We start from the raw sequence: 17,216 nt of genomic DNA, 5'->3' as shown, positions 1-17,216 counted from the left end.
GTCGAAATTAGAGCAGAATGCAAGGCTGAGTTAAGCATTATCGACAAAATTAAGAAAGGTCTTTTGCGATGGTTCGGTCATGTGGAGCGAATGAATGATGAAAGAACGGCTAAAAAGATTTATGATGCGAATGTGTCTGGTTGTAGAAGTCGAGGAAGGCCGAGAAAGACATGGCATGATCAAGTACAACAAATTCTTGAAAGTGGTCATGTGAAAAGTCGGAATAATCGACGTGCGTGCATGAGAAGATGTATGAATGTGAAGGAAGCAAAGGAAGTGTGCCAGGACAGAGTGGTGTGGCGTTCTATCCTCTCTGCCTACCCCTCTGGGGAAATGGCGAGATGGTTAGTTAGTTAGTTAGATCAACTTCGTCTTGTTTAAGAGTATTCTGTGTGAAATTGTTCTGATATTCTCGTATTGTGTCCGTGTAAAACTGAACATACATCAACACGTGATTTTAGGCATGAACGTCGCACATGGCCCACCAACTTACTCGCCACGCTAACTATACAATTAACAATCGTTTATGGCGTATCCTCAACCTCAAATATTTGCTGTCTGTGCAGTCAATAAAAAAGTTGAAACTCATAATTTACTATCGGCAATATCTTATTTTTTATTGCGGAAGAATTTATTTCAATAAATTTACCGAACTATACATTGGCTTTAAAGAGTAATATTATATATTATTATGCGATGTATTTGCATAAATTATAAACACGTATGCGTAAATTCAGGTTTTTTTCAAGGATAAACGAGTCATTTCACGAGCCGGCGTTAATGAATGGGACTTATCCGAGATTTACAATCGTTCTTTATTCTGTAAGGAACAATGGCGAGGTATATATATACACAAAGGTAGATTTGACATATAATAATATATCGCTATTGGCACTTTTGTTGATGAGGTAATGGCGCGATAGTCGAGCCATGTGCATAATTAGCATTCTGCTCTGTATGAAATAATCACGATTATGTCAGCTGCGACCGTTAACAATAATAAAACACGCACCGTCCCTGGTTTGTTTACTAATTTATTTGGCATGTCGCTAGTCGCGAGTATTAGTAGTATTAGTGCAGCTCTCGGCCGAGTCACCGCTCGCGCACATCGGCGGACTGTCACCGGCGATTACCTCTTTCCTCCACGCGTGTATTTTCTATATTCCGATCGCTATTTCATTCAAACCTAACGCCTACATCCGCTCGGTGTAAACAAACAGCACTCAACCTCCCGATTATCGGCGCGCTATTCAAAATAATGACCGCCATTTTGATAAGCGCGCGCAGGCGCGAGGGCGGGAAAACAAACTGTCAGACTCGAACGAGACGTACATTTTCACCTAAAATGTCGAATTATTCCTCCGAACACTCTTTGATGCGATAGACAATAGTGTTTTTTTTCCAATGCGGACACGTGAAAAGAATTTAAAGTCAATTGGATTGCGTCAGCGCTAAAAATAAGTTTTAATTCAGTGACTCGCTGTTGTCTCAATAGGCGAAGTGCCTATCATTCCACCGTCCGTATTTCTCTGCATCGGAAATTTAAATTGTTCCCCATACATAAGATGATGGTCGAGTGTCATTGCAGCGACTTTGTATCTACAAAGGAGATTGCGAAGTAGTTATACTAATGATTCGCGAGATCTAATCATGTTTTGTTCATCTTGTGGTGTTAAAAATAAGTGCCAAGTTCAAAGTGATATAGATTATTTTGAAATCCATAATTTGCGTATTTTTAAGAAATACGTAAAATTTATGGATGCAAGAGAAGGCTTAAAATCTCACTTCATCTGTCTCCAAATGAATGTTAGAGATTAAACAGTCTCGTCTGTTTGTTAAGTGCAAATCCCCAATGGGCTGGTGGGGTAGAAAAAAACGATCAGCATCACTAACAAAGGTGATTTTTGAAACTTAATTCATCAATTTTTTTATGTTAAGGTTCCTTAATAAGCATATGGCATTAAATATACCATGAATCTAATTTCTGATTGCCCAATATCAAATGAGATATCGTTTGCTTTTTATCTTTATTTTTGCTTACTTGTTAGTTTCCATCTGTTTACTCAAAAAGATAGGAGAGAATTTCTGTAAAATCATTAGATAACCTACATATTACACACATAGGTAGATCCACAATCTGACTTAAAATGTAGTTGCCTTACTACAGTATGGAGCAGTATAAAAAATATCGTACCATTAAAATAATGTCTCGTTATTAACCATTTTCGAGGTATATAAACACGGGTCCATTTGTTCCTAGCGCCATCGCCGAGACATAATTTGTTTTCATCAATGCGGCATAAAATAATTTCAGTCATAAACTAATGATCAAACATGGATCAAACTGACTGATAGAGCCGTCATAGAGCGAGTAATCTCCATAATTACTATTCGGAGTTAAGAAAATTGATTGATTGGGATCTGGGTTGGGCCCATTCAAGAGTAAACACTTCCGCCATACTCTTCTACTCCACAGACTACGGCGAGCTCCCAGTAATGATGAGTTGGATACCTGCATATGAGTTATTACTATAGCGAGTATGGAGTCATGAAAGTTTTTTTGTTCCTCGTTCTCACTCGTGCAGAGGCTGTCCAAAAAGTACTCGCGGTAAATTAATTGATTTCTCAATCATTTAAATCTTAACAGAACAAATCCGAACTCTTTGCTACACGTTGAAATTAATCAAACGCGTCTTGGCAAATTATGAGTTCTTCTCTGTCTCAGTTTGTTCGATGCCCAATTAGGAATATTGACAGTCTGACACGTACCTACTCTAATACTTATATTAAAAATATTGTTTTTACTTACATACATCAATACAATTAGTTAGTTACTCTTGTAATGTGTAATGTATTTATGTTAGATAGTCGTACAAATAAAATTTGAGCACTTAGTTATTCATAATAATAAAAATACTTTATAGTTTTATTCCACTTTTATTTATAATTATTTTATAAATTTTTTACCAGTGACTGGTCCAACATCACCAGTCTGACGATGTCGGTCACGACGAAACCCGGTCACTGGTAAAAAAATTTATAAAATAATTATAAATAAAAGTGGAATAAAACTATAAAGTATTTTTATTATTATAATTAAAATGCAGTTCCACCAAGAAATGTCAGTAGAAAAACTCAATATACTTAGTTATTCCTTAAATAATAAACAATATATGTACAAAAATAATTTAATAAACAAAACATTCCAATGTGAAGCAAGATAAAGAACGAGCATGGAATTTAAATTTCGGAGGTACAAGTATTTAAACTATTAGGGTAATCCAATTTAATTCTGAGTTAGAAAAAAATAATTTGCCAGGTAAATATCTATGCGACTCTTGGTGCAACGTGAAACTGTGTATGTTCAAATATTGCATTGTATGCTTTAGTAATCTGGAACCATTTTGATAAAAAATATTTTCCCACGCTCGGGCGATGTCCTCTTAAGACGGTAGCAAATTATAATTTAATGCGCAAAATATAGGCATAATATGTTTTGAATAAATACACTGTTTGATAGCTCGAAGCAGTGCACCAAGATGGATACCCCAAAGATGATAAAGCGACTATTTACAAAGAAAGGAAATACAGTAATGGGTATTTCTGCTAGCTTTCTACGTTTTTAGAACGAAAAATGGCAGAAGGAGCAACTGTTGGAGATATGTCCTTTCATGAGAGGTTGTCACGAAGAGAAATAAAAAATGCCATCTACTTGTAGTATTGATTATAGCAGTTTCGACACATTCTTTCGTAAAAGATTAATTATCCTTATTATAAATTACCACGATGTTACTTCTTATGCGTACTTTTACGTGCTTGTGTGAACTCTATTATTTTTTCTAGTTATCGCAACCTGGCCTAGTTTTATGTAAACAAAATGTACCATTAATCATCTCTCCCTTAACTAAATACTCTTATATTTCAATATTTCTTTGAAAACTTCACCTGTATTCATTCATATATCATCCGTTAGAAAATTACTACAGTTAGGTTATTACGAAAATTACACTCAGTTATATAAATTGCAAATTTAACTTCTTTTTTATTTCTTTATTTATTTAAATCTTCGAATAAGTACTTTGGCGGACTTTTTGCTGAAAACAATATCTTCTGGCCAGCAAAAAATCAGACTGGTCAAAAGAAAAGTTGGTCAAAAATTTTTATTAAAAAATCAAAAGATACATACGTGAAAAAAATGTAATTAATCAAAAATAACATCTGTTTTTTAATGGGGAGATAAGGCTTGCACATATAACCTTAAAATAACATTATGTTTTACATATTAAATTATAAGGAATGTGAAATCAGGTAATGATTTTGAAAGGAGAGGGAAAGAGGAACCAGGAAAGAAAAGGGACAAAAAATATTTAATTGAAAAAAACAATGAAATGATGGGAAGTTAGGGAATAGTCCAGAAGGAGCGTAGAATCATATTTAAATACATCGGACTTGTCCAATAATCCCCCTACTGTGCCCTATTTTCACCGTGCGCATTCGTGATGTCGCCGCGTAATGTTGCTGGATGGGGAAAAAAAATCATAACACAATGTAAGGTAAAAAAAAAGCAATCTGTTAGTTTCTCTAAAATTTTATTGTGTACGCGGAAACATTGATTGACACAACAGAATAGATAAGTAAAGGATCATTTAATAAGAGTAATTGAATTAATGAATTTCGAACTGAAAATATAAAACAAATTTTATTTTACATAAAACGGATATTTTTATAACATGTAAAATAATATTTGATGTTTTGAAGATAATGTCGTTCAAATGTCCCCCACGGCGTTGTTTAATCCGAGGTCTAATTTTCATTAGTTCTTTCATAAGATGAGCAAAGTAGGGTAAAAAAATTTACTACCCTGGCAACACTAACGAAATGTCCATTTTGTTTCTTCGACAAACTGACAGATGGAAAAATAATTCAATTTTTAAGTAATGCATTTGCTACTTAAACATTCGTTTGCTAATTACACATGGAATGTGATACCGTCCTGTTTTTTTAAGATCCTAGCAGTATTTCTACACTTTAAAAGAACACAACACGGCATAGTTGAATTCAAATCAGGAGTTGCTTACTGAGCGACGTCTACAATGAAACTAATGGGTCAAAACATAAAACTACTCCTTTCATAGTTGTTTAGTCGCCTCCTGTTTGATACGCGTATGCGGTTTCGGGTCTATTCTTAATTCTATGGTTGTATAGTAGCGTTTCGGGCGTTTCTTGAAAGTGGCCAGAGAAGGCGCATTTTTCACATAAAGAGGTAGCTCATTCCAAAGTCTTTAACAGAAAATAAATTGCTGAAAAATGATGTGCGATGTCTTATATATAAACATTTAAAAAAAATAAATTATGTACAATTTTAAAAAACCCGTTAGGGTTACATTAGAAATTTAATATTGTCTAGTCATTTTAGTTAGTTCAGTCATCATGTGCTTTTTCAGATTGATTTTAAATTTGTCCCCAGTAAACGTTTTCAAGTAGTAAGGTAGGTCATTGTAGTGTTTAAGTCCATTATGTAGTATTTTTGACTGTCCTGTGTTTGTCTTTGCTTTTGTCTTTGTGTTGTTGTTGTCGGGTGTTATATTTGTGTATGTCAGCATTTTTGACTAATATTATGTCGTCGTCTTGTATGTTTCCCGGTGTTATTTTGTGCACAATTTTTAAGGTCTCAATTTTAGTCAAGTAGTTTATGTCAAACTGGTGTGTTTTTTTGTACAGTTCAGTCGCAGAGGTCAGGTGGGGTAGGTTGTATGTTAGTTTAAGAATTTTATTTTGTTGTCTTTGTATTCTCGTTATGTCTGTCTTGTTACCAGTTCCCCAGAAGGCGATCATGTAACTCAATTTACTTTTGACATAGGCTTCGTACATCATATTTTTTTCCTTTCTTGGTATAAAATCTTTATTTAAATTCACAAGTTTTATTTCTACCTAGTTCCTTTAAATTTTGTCTACGTATCTATTTTTTGTATCAATGGAATCATTATTGCTTCGTTTTATAACAGTTTTAAATACCTTCTCTTGGCAAAAAATATGCTGCTTCATACATACACGCGTGCCTGAATTCAAATAGTCGGCTTTACTCAGTATCTTAATAATAATAAATCTTTTAATTCTCTACAAAATTTGTGTTTGCCATGCGCTTATTATTTCCAGCTAATAACTTTACTACTAACTTTTTCCCAAAAAGTGTTGACTACAAAAATATTCATTCATTCACTTTACATGGAAATATAATTATACTTAAATGCACATTTCGTATTGAATAATTTTCTTTCTATTGAAAGTATCTTTGATTATTGCTTTAACAGTTACCTATTAAATTCAATTTATTTCAATGCATATAAATAATATTTTAGGTTAATTTTTAAACCTTGACAAGAAAACAGTCGTGTTCTGAAACCTGTCGACATAGATAATGTATTTTAGTGATTTTACAACTAAATACATGGTTAAATTTTCAATATACAAACAAGACTCATACTTTTCAGGATGATACGTTATACCACATATTGTGACTACGAATAGGGACATTCTATTTTATCCATCTTTTAACAGAATTATTGATATTATTATTTTTATTTTTCAGTATTTAAATGCCCACTGGGCTTTACGAAGTTAATATGAAAATAAAGATGTGACCATACGATAATAGTTAGTAATAGTCCCATCATTCAGTGATATTATTTAAGCCAAGTTAAAATGTTTATATATGTCGATCAAAAATATGAACGTTGTTTTTGAAACTTGCATTGCGCCATTTTTATATTTTTATATTTTTTTAGGATGCCGAGCGTTTCTCAGACACCAGTTGGCAGATCCATCAACAGTGGCGGTCCGGGGACGGGGGCACACTTTGGCCCGCCCTCGAGGGAGCGCAGGCTCCACCCGCGGCAGCTCCCGCCGTCTCCTGGACGCAGAACTCCTGGAGGTCGGAGACTCCGCAGCCGCACCAAAGAGTCACGGTAAGTCATCGCAAATATAGATGATGCCTTAAGAAACAGGAAAAAATCGTATTTTGAGGAAATAAGATGATTATGATGCTTTTGTCTATCCATAGACAAATTCGGTGGGTTTTTTAAAGGTTTTGTTATCTTCGGCCAACTGACCGTGTTCAGTAAATTTAATCCCTGTCTATGAAGACTTCACCTCCCTATTTTCTTTGATCTGAAGTACATTTCATGTTCTTCTAGATTACATTTTTTCTCCACAATGATGCCACCACTACCAAATTATAAAGAGCTCATTCAAGCAGTTTTTCTTGTTCGGCAGCTAGCAATTTTTTGTATGTACGAGTATATGGGCACCACCAAGGAGACTTCTAAGATGCAATGTTTGTTAAGTGCAAAATACAAAATCCTGTTCCAAAATTGTAATTAAGACCCCAGATTCGGGAAACAAAAGTATCCATATTATTTATTGGTAACATTTACAGGCATTTCGTAAATTTCAAAATGATTGTGTTTTCTGGGGCATACCTTACATGGTGAGATAATTTTCGCCGAATGATATTACATGCCCACGAGTTTTTTTTTACGATCATGATAGTTTTACAACTGGGAACTAAATTGGAAAACAGCGGCTCTCATAAGTACGCCAATTAGTACGGCGGATGTTAACGCTAACGCTGGTCACATCACACGAGAATGGCCCGGCGCGGCTAATAGGCATTGCTCATACGGAAAAATATCATTCTCGATGAATAAGGTCAAATGATTTTTTAATTTTAAAGAATAAAATCATGATGCGCGAAGCTTATACCTATTAAAAGCAAACAGAGTTACGTGATCTCCTTCTGTGAAACCAAGAACAAGACAGATATAACATGGTTAAAAAAAACAACAAAATAAAATTATTAATTTAATACACAACTTACTCTACTTGACTCTTATGGCTAAACTATACAAAAAGTACGCCAGTTTGACATAAAATACTTGACAAAAACTGAGACGGTAAAATTGTACACAAAATTGCATTGAGAAATGCTTCCAAGTCGATGACATAACAATATCCAAAAATTCTGACATGCACCAATATGACATCAGTAAACCACAACACTACCACACTTAAAACAAAAACAAATACAGGACTGTCAAAAATACTATACAATTAACTAAAACACCACATTGACTTACCTGGCTACTTAAAAATTATATTGTAGACAAAATTAAAATCAACATTAAAAGCACATGAAGAAACAGCGCTTGACATTATAATCTTTATATATATTAAATTCCTCTGTACGTGTGATGTCACTGAACTCCTTCTGAACGGCTTAAACGATTTACGTGCGGTTTTCAGAGAAATATAGATCTTTACGCTGTGCGTGTTCGTAGATATTAAAATCTTCAATCTAATGTGTAAAAAGAAGGAAAGGGCTATAAATGTTTTATTCATCGATCTACCAGGGTTGCATTCGAGGAGAATGCATTGACAAAAAAATTGAAAGTTTTTTTTTTTGTGAAAAAAAAAGTTTGTTTTTTAATTTTTACAAACAGCATTTGTTATTTGTGGATCTCAATCAGATTCTATCCTTAAATTTCTTATAATTTCTATCCGTTTATTTCTCCTTACTGGATTTTTGGTAATACTAAAATAATATTAAATTCAATACTTTTTTTGTTTTGGAATTCAATCACAAGTACCTACTTATCAATAAAAAGTATTTTTCCGAGGCAAGCCAACGTCGGGCAGGACAACATCTGTCGGGTCAGCTAGTGTGTTTATATATTCTTAACGGGTTTTTAAAATCATAAAAAAGTTTAAAAAAATATTAAAGTAAATTTTTTACATTCAAGTAATAAAAAAGGACTTTAATTAAACAGCATGGAGGTATTTCGCATTAAAAAAGTCTTTTTTTTTAAAGATAAAAAAAAACGAAAATATTTGAATTTTCGGACTATTTTCTAAATGCTGTAAATCGCTTGTGCTGAAAAAATGAAAATTGAGTTGTGGTAGAGTGGGATTTGAACCTCGGACTTTTGGCCCATGAGTCCACAATACTACCATGGGATCACAACCCGGTTTCATTAAAAAGTTCTTCTTCTTCCAAGTCGGTCCCTCAATGCTGAGGATCGTTTTAACAATTAACAGTTTTGATATATAGAAGCTAGATAACAGCACGTCTTGCAGCTACAGAGCGCATGGACAATAAGAAATCTAGCCCCTATTTACATTTTTACTTTTAAATTTTTTATTTGACAATGAAGTTTAGAGTTTAATTGACATTTTAAAAAACGAAATAAAAAGCAAATTTATAAAATTATAAATTAGATAACAACAAATCTTGCAGCTACTGAGCGCATGGACGGTTCAAATTCTAGACCCCATTTACTAAATTTAGATATTTGATAGTTGATAACATTTACATAATATGATAAAAATAATATGATAGTTAACATCACAAAAAGTCTTGCAGCTACAAAACGCACCGACGAATGGAATTTAAACAACATAAGAATGATTTTAAAAAGTTAACAATTAAAAATTATAAAAAAATACTTATTTATTATATAAACGTAATTAAAATAAACTTCTCAAATACTGACATGTATTTGATTGCTGAAAAATATCTAGCAAAACAGAACTTTAACGGATTACAGTACAATTTTGTAAGGTATGTTTTGCATTTCAATTATAACTATCTGAGGCATTGATGAAGTGATCTAAGGTCAGGTATATGTCACCCAATTAGTTTTTCTTTACATAATTATCCAGCATATTAGCATGTGTTTTCAGAGATTGTAAAAAAATCTGAATAAACATATCAGTACTGAATACTGGATCTAATATTAAATTGATCGCGGTAAAGAGACTTCTTTACATACGCGATGCGCATCTAATTATGAAATCGGCGTTTATAATTTTAATTCCATAACAACTTAGGGCCGATACGAAAATATCACACACTGCAAATACTGATGAAAATAAGTAAAAAGTATTTTTAAAATTAATATGGATATTGTGGAAACATGTTTTCGTTCATAATTTTAAAAATAAAGTTGTTAAAAAACATGTCTCAACAAAAACAAGACATGTTTGGCCTTGATAGTTGTGATGTCAAGATTTATGACGATTTATTTATTTATTTAAGATTTATTTAAATTTAAACGGTCGCAAACACAAGTCAAAATTTAACCGAATCTCGATGTATGAGGGGGTGGCTAAAGCAATGAACCGTTTTCGCGGGAATTATTTTTTTTTTTTTTAGTGTTCTACTAATTAGTACAAAATTTTATTTTATTGAATTAAAAGTATTTCATAGACTTCTATTGATTTATAATTGAAAAAAGTGAAAATTCTCTGTTTGCCCCAGCAAAAGTTAGATTATAAAAAGTTTAAATATGTTTTCAAATTACAACAATGATGGTAGTGTGGACGTCTTTGTGTTTAGACACGCTCAAATATGGACGCACACTACAAAAAAAACATTTGGACACACTCAAAATATGAACACACAACACAAAAAAAACATTTGGATACACTCAAAATATTGAATTTAAACCAACTGGTCCAAGAAGAAGTAAAAAAAATAGAAAATTGTTTTCAATCATTGCCTAGTAATAATAATATTCGGCTGATTTATATGGCGCCATTTTTGTAAAAATCACTTCAAGGGCGCTTTACAATTGTATACAACATACATTCTAACTAAGCTAAGCTGACATATTATATTTTCTAATTTAAAATTGAGGGTATGATTTATCATACCCTCAATTTTAAATTAGTTTACTAAAGAAGTGAGATTTTAGTTGGGATCTGAACTGACTGAGACTGTCGATAGTTTGTTAGTTTGAAGGCAATTAGTTCCAGGCAGAGAGGCCGGCAACGTCAAAAGCACGATCTCCGAATCCAGTGTTTGGGGAGCGCCGGATTTCGACAAGTTTTCCTCTGCCTGAATCAAACGCTGACCTAAGAGTAGATTTTTTTGACATGTATTTTCCCTAATACAAAGGTCCGATAAGGTATCTTAGAGCCTTTCATGAAGGGATTTGAATACTGTCCAGCAAAGCTTGTTTTATTTCTGGGCTTTTTAACCAGCGAATTCAAATCTCGAAGATGTTGTGAAATGTGAGAATATTTTTTACTATTATATTCGCGAATGGCATTTTTTGATTATCTAAATATTATGCTTATTTTAAATACTACATTTTCATGCTTGTCGATTAACTTTAGAGAAGAATTAGTGACATCTATTTGATTTCCATTATAGACAGCGGCTAGAAATCATATTTGTATCATTCAACCTATTGTCTTCTTTTTAAAGAATTTTTTGGTGCAACTGGCCCATTCAACCCTTCTAAATCTGCCAATGAAAAATTTTCAAAATCACAAACACTTGAATAATTTATTTCAGTATCATGTGGTGCGTGGTGCCCAAACTCGCGCCTTCTTTTGTTTATTTCGAAAAATTATGAAAACGATAGTCATTCAAGAACGCTTGACATACCTACATATATAGTATCAATATGTTAAGTTTGCTTTGATAAATTTGAAGGTTTTGGCTACGTTCGTTTATACATATACCAAATGCAGATGCTCAAAACAGTTGATCATACAGCTAAATATTCAAATTCTTCGCATTGTATGAACACGTTTTTTCAACACAAATTTACTCTAGTATAGTCGTCAGCAACCTTTTTTTAGCAGCGGATCGAAATCAACCAAAATTTGACGTGTCAAGTTGGTGGTATTTTCATTTAAAAACAGCGTTTTATTGAATAATATAAACGTTTTATTGAGAGAACAGTTGTGTTAATTAGTTTTTAAAACTAAGATATGAGTGGTTCCCTTGTTGCTAAATTACTTACTCAGCCTTCTTCTTGAGTCCAGTGTTAAACAAAGACCTCCTGTTTGGACCTCTACAATTCCCTGTCGGTTGGCACCCTTGGCCGCTTTGGATCTGCAACTCTTCTGCTGTCGTCGAACCATCTGGTCTGGGGCCTCCTTACGCTTCTGCGTCTTGTTCTTGGCCTCCAGTTCACCACTTTTTTGTCCATCTGCCGTCTGATATCCGTAAAACATATACCGCTGAATTCCACTTCAGTTCTGTTATTTTTTTTCCACATCCGTTTGGTAATTTTGGTACTTTCCCTGATCCACTGATTCGTCTTACGATCCCTGAGTGAGACGTTTATCATTCTTCTTTCCATCGCTCTTTGTGTCACGTAAAGCTTTTGTGGGATTATTATATTAATGGGTGATGTTTGGAACCCATAAGTGAGCACAAGGAGTAAGCAAGCAGTAAGCATGCGTCGAACACTTTTTTTCAGATGCTGGATTAGTGATATCAATTATGTCTGTGACACCAAGTATGGTTAGACGAATACACGCGTATGAATTATCAGTTGTTAAGTTACTCATGTTTTTACTTAAAATCAAAGTTTGAAAGATATGTATGTGTAACTGTTGTTAATATCATGATATTTATTGCTGAAAATAGTTGCTCACATTTATCTACCTAAGTTGAACCAAACGCAGGTAAAACTTTTTTTTAACGAATACTTCATAGGAAGTGACGTCCAACAAATTTATATTATGAAAATATTATAATCGTATTTTTTTCGGCTTACTGTGGTGCTATAAATAATTTTTAAAAAATTATCATGGTATTACTTTATTTACGGAACTCAAGTGTGTCACTTCAAATATGTAACTTGGTGACTCGCGGGCCGTGGGTTGCCGACGTCTTCTTTAGTAAATATACATTATACATTGATAATTAATGTTTCTAAAAGTCTCTTTTGGGCAAAATATAATAATTGAAATGGTATTCAGTTTATATAGCTATACCACCCTGTAATAAGAAATTAAATATGATTTATCTTTCCACTAATTAAATTAATTACCGGTTTTTGAAGGCTTTAGATATCACTTTTTTATTTTATATTTAAGTTCCAACATGATGACAGTTAGTATAAAAATATTTTTTACTCTACAGTATTAAATAGACCCTTGTTAATTTAAAATGGAAAAAAAACGAGACATTTCCTTATTGTCCGATTAACTTTACGTCTTAAAAACAAATATTTTTAAAATTAGACTGAAAACAGTGTTTGATTTAAATATTCAGATTTTTAAGGGATATGTTTGGGATAGTGTTTCCTCAACCGTAATTAAATAATTAAATGTCTCGCATTATGCATATTGCTCCGCCTGCGTCAGTAAACAGTAAACACGGCCACAGGCGTACCTTATGTAAGCGTCGACTTTTCTTTAAACATTTCTACGCTATAACAGACGTGGGCAATTGCGGCTCCGAGAGCCGCATGTGGCCCTTCGATAGATTTATTTCAAGTAATAAGTATACACGGTGTTTCAGGGTAAGATCGTAAAATTTCTAAATAGCAATGGTTCGACATTATCAAATAAAAATAGTTTTGCCTTTTTTTTAAATTTATTTACAATTTTAAAAAACCCGTTAGGGTTACATTAGAAATTTAATATTGTCTAGTCATTTTATGTCTCGTCTAGTCTAGTTAGTTCAGTCATCATGTGCTTTAAACATAGTTTCACTGATGTGATAACAAATATTGAGGGTTTAATTTAAAAAGAGTTTTGACAAGATTTTGTGAAACATTTTCTAGAAATTTTAAATAAAGATCTGCGTTTCTGGAACTCTAAAATTATACCAACTTGAATTTTCGCAATATTTCTTTTTAATTTTAAGAAACCTGTTTGCCGATTATTTTTCGTTTTCGGTAAAACATTATAGTCGTGATTTCGTACTCCAAAATAGTGTTCGCAGCTACGCAACATTTGACAGAATGGCTGCGAACGGCTGTAATAAATTTTACATCAAAGTCTATAAATAAATACACTTTTTATTCTATTTTGTTTTCCCTAAATTTCTTTCCAGTTCTTATTTTTTCGTTTATGTGTATTTTTCATACCTTATACTGCAATTAAGATTCGTATGTAAATTAATTATAATTTGTGTATACTGCCTTCATAAGCCAAACGGCAGCTTTTCGACAAAAATCACCAAATTAATGAAATATAAGGTAATGTTTTAAAAGAAACTTAAAACCATTTGATATAAAACAAAAAGAAGTAAAAAAAAAAACTTCAGTACCAATATAATGTTTTCTAGGCAATAGCCTAGTTTCTAGAGATTCATAAGCAAAAAAACAGTCTAGAAATGTCACATACAAATTAAATGCTTGCTAACAATTGACGCACTCTTAAGATAATATTGCAACAGAATTGAAAAATATTTTACAAAAGAAAATTTATAAGTCTAGGCATCCACAGGGCTTATGACCTTCCATTGGCTGGTTTAAGTGGCCACTTTACACACTGTCTAACATTTACCATTATGCCAATATTTGAACATCAATATTCTTACGACTCATCCATCTGTTGACGTTTGTGAAGTCAATGAGCTGAAACATTTATTGATGCGGGTTAGATTCATCTGATTGAATTATTTCAGTATGCTTAGTATGTTGGTAAAATAATTCAATCAGATGAATCTCTAAATCATAAAATCTAAATTTGTATAAACCACTTTAATATTTTTATTTTTTTTAATTACACTTCGACCGGTTTCGAGGTTACTGCCTCATCGTCAGGAATTGAACTAAACTTCGAAACCGGTCAAAGTGTAATTAAAAAAAATAATTAAAGAAATTAAAGTGGTTTATACAAATTTATAAACAAATAAGTGTAAAATGTCATACCACAAAGTGAAAAATGTTTTTGATAACAATAATAAATATAAATGTTTAAATAAAGTCTGAATGAGGAATGTAAAGTATGTAAAGTGGGCACTTAAACCAGCTAATGACAGGTCAGTGGATTCTTAGGCTTCTTTTTTCTTTCTGTTAAATATTCTTAATTTCCGTCTGACTTACTTTAAAAGTGAAATTTCCAAAAATAATTCAAGTTATGATGTTGCGCCTTGAATCCGCATCCTATATTATGCAGGTTATGTGCAGTTCTGTATGTCGGCACATTATAAATGTACACTGTATGGTCAACTATAGTTGTATTATATATTATAATGTGCAACTGGGTGACCAATATTCAAAAGTAGATATATTTTGAATAATATATATCACATTTACATATCTAGTAATATTATAAGTTTTGTATGATTAGTTATTTTATGTTATGTATAATTTTTATGTGACAACATTTATAATAACAATATTATGTGGAAGCCTCTAATTGGACTTTATGATATGTATTTATGGTATAATTGTATCTTATAAATTTATAAATGTCTGTTGGCTTTCCAATGAAATAAATTAAAAATAAATATGTTAATATTAACGGCTCCCTAGGGGGTTGAATCCAGTCCTTCTCTACAAAAATTTTGACAAACTCAAAACATTGTTGATGTACTGTGTTTTAACTTATGATTATTTTAGTTAGTTTTTTTTTTAAATCTATAATAATAATGTGGCGACAAAGTACATTATTTTTCTTAAATTAAAAAGTTAAAATTAAATTTATATCTTTATATAATCACTTTGAAAAGGCTCTTGATTACAAAAATGGCGCTATATAAGTTATCCATGATAATAATAATAATTATTATTAAATCGGCGTAAAATTAATAAATACCTACTAAAAAGTGTAATATCTTAAAGTATGACATTTGTTAAGCTGCCTTTTTGCTAATTAGGAACTTCAGCCCTACGGGAAATTGGATACAAAAAATGTTTTCTTACGCGGAGTAAAAATTAGAGCATTAAATTGTATGAAAAGTTTCTTGAAAATGTACAGAAAAAATAATAATAAATATATTTTGATAAAACCGCACTACTTTAAATGACGTCACTGGTTCACGTGAATCAACCTATAATCTAAGAGCTATGGAAGATTTCCGGTCTGCTTGTCGCTTCTGGACCAATGAAAAGAACTGAATGAGAATAAGTGGAAATGAACCTCTGACGTTGCACGCGGAGTTATTTCAGAAATACAAAACTTTGAAAAATTGTAGCGCCGATAATACGATATATAAAAATTAAAAACAAAAAAATTTTGACTTAGTTTAAGTCTATTAACAAATATTTTTTTTTAAAAACCACTGAACTTCCTCATTAGAGCAGTATAATATTACGTGAGATCGTGACGATGCGATGGTGTGGCTCTTTGCATGCAAGAAAATCCCGAATGTGGCTCTCATTGACCTCATGTGTGCCCACCCCTGCTCTATGAGATGTGTAATATTTAGTCGGGGTACCAGATATACGCGTTTAATAAATATACAAAGAGGGACTATCGTATTATATTTATATTTAGCAGATTCGGTGTTAGCTTGACGCGAGCTAATAGCTTCCGACGGGGGTGTGTTGGTATCGGTATACGCCGGGTTCACTTCCGACTATTTCTGGTATGCGTAGTGGTTAATGGCGTATTCTGCCGGTAAATATTCATCCATTTGCGTAAGGTTGTCGTTAAAATACTAGAAATTACGCTAATGCTTTCCGAAAATACATTTAAAAAATCTTGGCGATTTCTTAACGCGGGCGACCGCAGTGGTCATACTCGTATATTTTGATAAAATAATCCTGTTAAAAATATTTTGAGTTTTTAGAAATTTGTTAAATTTGATTGTGTAAATATAATGTCTTGCATGTTAACGTAAGTTTTGTTCATTTTGTTCCAAATTTAAAAATGAGCGCTAACAGTAAAACAAAATGTCAAAGGTGATACGTCTTTCGAGAGAAAATTTACTGTTCTACGATATATTGAGTTTTCTTTTACGTTACACATATTTTTTTTGTATTGCAAGCCTCCAAACTGTTAACATAAATTGAACGAAGTTATGCAGAAAGCGGCCAGCCATATAAAAGTGAAACTAAGATGTTGGCATTATTGTGAAAAGTGTGAGTCATCAAATCTACTCAACAGTTAGAATGTTTTTGACCTAGAAAAAATAATAAACAATGAATAAATGTTTTTTTTTAAATATATTACAAACAAGAATCTAATCGCGTATTTCACCAGTGTTAATGATTTTTAAAATGCCGCAAGATTTTTCTAGTGCATTGGGTGTTTACTGCAAATTAAAAAGTGCCGTTTTTGTAATCGACACCATTTTCAGAAGGTGATTAATACAGTTTTTTGTAGAAAAGGGGTCTGGCTGTTTTTAGCAGAACACAGAATTGACTTTACTGCATCCGATAACATCAATATCTCATTTTTTCAAAATTGTGGACTGGCTGTTTTCTGCATAACTACGTTCAATTGTGTCTGTTTTTTTC

General features: G+C 32.5%; 1 protein-coding gene across 4 annotated transcripts in view; it reads left to right on the top strand.

Moving 5' to 3' along the window:
• Positions 1–17,216, top strand: part of LOC148280905 (tensin-2-like) — a 194,312-nt gene that overhangs the window by 61,735 nt on the left and 115,361 nt on the right. For 3 of the 4 annotated variants that reach the window (XM_088227613.1, XM_088227611.1, XM_088227612.1), the window contains one exon: positions 6,786–6,965. In XM_088227613.1, coding sequence (XP_088083739.1) covers positions 6,786–6,965 — 180 coding nt within the window. Of the gene's footprint in view, positions 1–1,067; positions 1,898–6,785; positions 6,966–17,216 lie in introns of those variants that run through there. The other variant, XM_088227614.1, reaches the window with a different exon arrangement.

The sequence above is a fragment of the Micrasema longulum genome, unplaced genomic scaffold (assembly GCF_059751315.1).
Source record: "Micrasema longulum isolate JH-2025_06_02 unplaced genomic scaffold, ASM5975131v1 h1tg000513l, whole genome shotgun sequence".
Lineage (NCBI taxonomy): Eukaryota > Metazoa > Arthropoda > Insecta > Trichoptera > Brachycentridae > Micrasema > Micrasema longulum.
The sequence above is the reverse complement of the archived record's forward strand: the minus strand, read 5'-3'. Positions and strand labels throughout refer to the sequence as shown.